Here is a 5,351-nt window from a genome sequence, read left to right as displayed (position 1 = left end):
TATCTATCTATCTATATATATATATATATATATATATAGCCCCCCTATATGTTACAAGTATATATATATATTTATATATGGATTCTCTATTGCCATTTAATTCTTGTTAATGATTGATTAAATGCATGAAACGCTAAGTACAAGTTACATAGATGAATGTCTGATTTGATAATAATTAGTTCATTGCTATTTTAATATTTATTCTATATTTTAAAATCCAATTAGGTTAGATTAGGGAAAACATTAGTGTAGGTAAAACTAGCAAGTGTATGCCGGGCAGTGACACGAATGTCTAGGTCACGGCGAGGGCAATGTCTTGGATTATGTTCTGTTCATATCATTGGTGTAAGTAGATATGATCCATTCAAAAATGGATAAGCATCTCATGTTAAATAATTTTTGTTCTTATCACATTGCAGATTTTTCATGCATTTCGTTCAATTTTCTTGAAAAAATTTCAGCCAAACCTCATTTCAAAAAATGGTTTGCAAAAATGAATATAAAAATTATCGAAAAAACCTTTTAAATTACTTCTCATTTAATTTAATGAGTAGGTGGCTTTGATTGACTTTATCTAAGAGTAAACAAAATTATGAGTTTTGTTAGAAGAAAAACATGTCATTAACACTTCGGAAATAAAACAAATCTACGAATGAAATAAATTATTTCACATTTATATAACTTATGATAGGATAAATGATTTTCGGAAAAATTTGCTCTTATTTATCACAGCAGAACATTCGTGTTAATTAATGTTAAATGCGGAAATAACACGAGTAAAAATATTATATTTTTGTTAAATGACAGCTAGAGAGAATCAACCGGAAATATTTTCGAATTAAATAGGTGATTTAGAAAACATAAATATTGTGATATTTTGGTTTGTAATAGTATAATGATATGTAATAGTATAATAGTAACATAATAACTGCATTAAATAAATTGCTTCTAACAACTTGTGCCTTACTTACGCAACATCGAAAAAATATAATAACATAAATATTTTAATACTTCGGTCTGTTTGAAATATAATTATAAACTTAATATTTCAAACAACAATAATTATGTTAAGTTTGTTTTTACACGTGATTCAGTTACCCAATTTTGATTAAAATAATATTAATAGTATGATATTTTGGACTGTTAATAATAATTATAAAACGATGACATTAAATAATTTCGTTGTAATATTTTGTGCTTTAGTTACTCACTCCGAATGAAATATTTTCCCTCAGAAAAAAATATCACATTTATTAGTTAGATAGAAATTATATTTTAAAAATTTCTTATTTTAGTTTAAGAACAAATGTTAGTTAAATAATATCGTCTAAACATCTTGATAATACAAAATTCACTTTCTGCGTTCGTCACACCGAATTTAAATTAAACTGAGGAAAGAAACATTTTCTTATGAGTTTAGAATATTTTCAGTTTTTTTTTCAAACTGTCATCGCAACTCAGCTCTTTTAAATGCAAAAATAAATAAATAAAAATAAAAATTAAAAAATTAAAATTAAATCGAAGAAGTAACAATATTCAGATCCTCTTATTGACACTGAGTGATGATAAATATTTAAAATTTAAGAAAAAATAAAGAATTTTTAAGCTAATTCTAATGAATTTAAGTAGGAGTGGTTTTAATACAATAATAAATATAAAAATATAACTTTTAATCAACATTTAAAAAAATAATTTCGGACACATGCTAGAGAAAAACGTGTTATATAAGCCAAAATCATAGGATATTTATAAATTACAATTCCGCTAAATTAAACCTCTTTATAATGACTAAAATTATTTAAAAATTTGTTTACTCTACAAAAAATCTAAATGCTTGATGAAAATTGTATTTTATCTCTTTAATAAAATTAAAAAAAGTGGTTTGAAACGAGAATTAAAGTTTAAATTTAATTTTATCGTATCATTCTATCAAAACCAAATCAACTCACAATACTGTTTATTTTTTAAAAGAAATTAAATTTACATAAATATTAAAACATTTAAAAAAAAAATCCTGTTTATTCTCTGCAGATAGAGCTCTTGCCTCCCAATGAGTTGAACCAGGTCCGAATCCCAGCAATGATTTGTCGATATGAATATCAGCATTTAACTCACACCGACCACTGTGCTGATTTCAAATATCACCAGTAGAAGACGGATCATAGCTTAGAGTCACCTTGGTGCTGGGTTAACGTGAGAGGTTTTCGTGATTTCCCACTCCATGTAACGCAAGTGCAGTTTAGTCCTACCAATAAATCCCCTAAGAAGGCTAGATTCTCCCAATGCTTGAAACAGGTGCTCCTTTTGGGTTGGATTCAAAATTACAAGGTTGCGGAGTAGAACATTGATAGCTGTAAACTCAAAATTGAATCTGTTGCTCAAAGCCCGTTGTATAAAAATATTATATACAATAGTTTTTAAATTATTTTTTATCGTATCATTCTGTCATAACAAGTTCAATTCACAACACTGAGTTTTTTAAATTGAATTTATAAAAATATTAAATTTTTTTTTTTAAAAAAATCATGTTTTTTTTTTTGCTAGAAGAAAAAAAAACTCAACACATTAATACAAATTTATTTAGCTTGAAGAAAAATGCTTTTTGTCTCTCTGATAATATTTATAAAAATGAGTTGAGCTGATTTTGAAAACAAAACACTCTTAAACAAAGAAACGTAACGCAATCTTGAAGCACAAACATCGTAAATAAGGCAAATAAAAGTACAAAAATGAATGTACTATAATTGTTGTTCTTTAAACATGTATTCTCTGTGTCTAAGCATATATTCATAGAACCAAAATTATAATATGTCCATTTTTTTACCCTTACTTGTGCTTAAATTAAGTTGTTTTTTCTGCTTTGTCAGCACGAAGTATGCCTTTAACTCATTTTATGATACAGTTATTATTAGATAAGTTTATAAATTTATTTTTATTATAAACGTCTTCAAATTGTTTAAATTATCTCAAGATTAATTTCAAATTTATCATTTGTTCTAAAAAGCATCACAGTCGTTTAGCTTCCAATAATATGCTATTAACTATACTAAAGAATTTAAAAGAGCTTACAAAACTAAACAAATATTTAACAATCGTTTGAAAAACAAATGTATTGATCTGGTTTCAAAATCAAACTTAAAAATTGTTAGAGAAGTATTTTTTATTATTAATCGCTTCAGAATATAATAGTGAAGTTCCCAGATTAGATAAAAGTATCTTCATGAAAATCTTTGCGAAAAGAAAAATTTGAAGAATAATTCGATATATTTAAATATTTGCATCATCATCATTATTGTTCTTTAATATAAGATGCATTTAAGAACAGTTTGCTTCAAAAAAATAGCAGGATATTAAATTTTTAGAGTTGTATTTCTTACCTCCTATCGTTAAGTCCTTTTTTCGGGATGAAACTATCTTCTTAAAAAGCAAAAATTTAAGAATAATTTTATACTTGATACTTAGCATAATTTTACATTATCGTCATTATTATTTTTAATATAAGGTGCGTTTAAAAAATATTGGGAGGATTTAATATAGTAAATTTCTAATAGTTTCAAGTGTTACTTCCAATCTTTAAGTCCTTTTTTCGGGAAAAAAGTATTTTCATGAAAAGCTTTAAGAAAAGCAAAAATTTCTGAAGAATTCTATACTTAGATTTTTAGCACCATTAGACATTATTATCACTATTGTTTTTAAATTCAGCTTGCGTTTATAAACATTTTACCTTCAAAAAATAGTGAGACGATTAAAAATATTAAAATTTTAATAATTGTAAATCTTATCTTCAAGTCCTTTTGTTGGGATAAAATTAACTTTATCCAAAACTTTCATAATGATTCTATTCTTAAACACTAGACAACATTCTGATCATCAACATTATTATAATTATTTTTGATGAGATAGGATGTGTTTAAAAACATTTTGCCTCAAAAAAATAGCGTGAATATTCAATTTTAATAATTGCAAATCTAATCTACAATTTTTCAGACCACTTTTGTGGAAAAATTATTTTTATGAGGAGCTTTATTAGGGTGAGAAAATTTCAGGATAATGCTTAAACACTTGATGACAATATCATTTACATTTTTCGAATAGACGATGCCATTAAATAAATTTTGCCTGTCAAAACTATGTGATTTTTTTTTAATAATCGTTAGTCTTTCCTCTAATTGTTAAGCCCACCTGCATTGCAAAATTATCTTCATAGAAAGCTTTATGAAGTTCAAAAAACCCGTGATAATGCTATGCTTAAATATTCGACAACAACATCACCATTATTATTATATTATAAAGATGGGATGCATTTAAAAAAATTTTGCAATATAAAATAGCGTGAATGCTTAATGCTTATTCAATTTTTATTATTTACAAATTTAATCAACAATTTTTCAACCCACTTCTGAGGTAAAATTATTTTTATAAAAAGCTTTATAAAGGGAGAAAATTTCAGGATAATGCTTAAATATTAGATGACAATTCCATTAAATTTTTCCTTAGCAGACGATGTTATTAAGGAAATTTTGCCTGTAAAAATTATGTGAAAACTTATAATATGCATTTTTTTAATAATCATATGTCTTACCTCCAATTGTTAAGTCCACTTTCACGGTAAAATTATCTTCATGAAAAGCTTTATGAAGTGCAAAAATCTCAACTGGAGGTGCTGGTTCTACCGTTGAAAATAATGAATCATCACCAGTTCGTACATCAGGATGTCCATTTTCATATGGATATATCATCTGCGATGAGGCATCCATATTTTATTTTGAAACGGAAGATATGAAACTTTATTAAGTCCGCTTTTCAGAAACGATAAAGCGATAGTATATCTGAAATCTCAATTTATGCTGGCGCGCTTGACTTACTCTCCCTTTCTGTTCGCTTACGAGTTATATGACGTCAGGCAATGAAATTTCTCCGATTGGTTAAGATTTCTCGACCTTCTGTTTCATAAACTTTCTGTTTTGATCACTTTTTTGTTCACTTTTATGAGGTTGTTAAATTGTATTAAAATTCGAAAATATCGTATTGAAGTGGATATAAAGGTTAAGAAAATTTTTTTTTTCCCCAATAAGGTAGACCGGGATTTGTTGTAATAAATTATAAGCAATGCTTATACCGAATCTACAAAGAATATCTGAAGAAACATGTATAGGAATTAATCTATAGGAATATCTGTCTGAAATGAACATCTATAAACATAATTGTGACATAGATCCATAAAAATGGATACATAGATGTATCCATTTTTATTGTGACACATATGTCACAATCGTCTAGATTCCCAGATCATCTATTTCATAAACTATTTATTTATTTGTTTCATTTTTATTATAATTCGCTTGAAATTG

At 26.2% G+C, this 5,351-nt stretch overlaps 1 protein-coding gene across 1 annotated transcript in view; it reads right to left on the bottom strand.

Annotated features, from left to right (window-relative positions):
* LOC107455531 (aspartate aminotransferase, cytoplasmic) overlaps nucleotides 1-5,111 on the bottom strand; it is a 41,519-nt gene extending 36,408 nt beyond the window's left edge. Inside the window, exon 1 of the mRNA XM_021145482.3 lies at nucleotides 4,583-5,111. Within this exon, the coding sequence (XP_021001141.1) occupies nucleotides 4,583-4,757 (175 nt within the window). The 5' untranslated portion in view covers nucleotides 4,758-5,111. The remainder of the gene's footprint in view (nucleotides 1-4,582) is intronic.
* Nucleotides 5,112-5,351: the final 240 nt, after the last annotated feature.

Source organism: Parasteatoda tepidariorum, chromosome X2 (genome assembly GCF_043381705.1).
Source record: "Parasteatoda tepidariorum isolate YZ-2023 chromosome X2, CAS_Ptep_4.0, whole genome shotgun sequence".
Lineage (NCBI taxonomy): Eukaryota > Metazoa > Arthropoda > Arachnida > Araneae > Theridiidae > Parasteatoda > Parasteatoda tepidariorum.
This window is presented reverse-complemented; position numbering and strand designations above follow the sequence as displayed.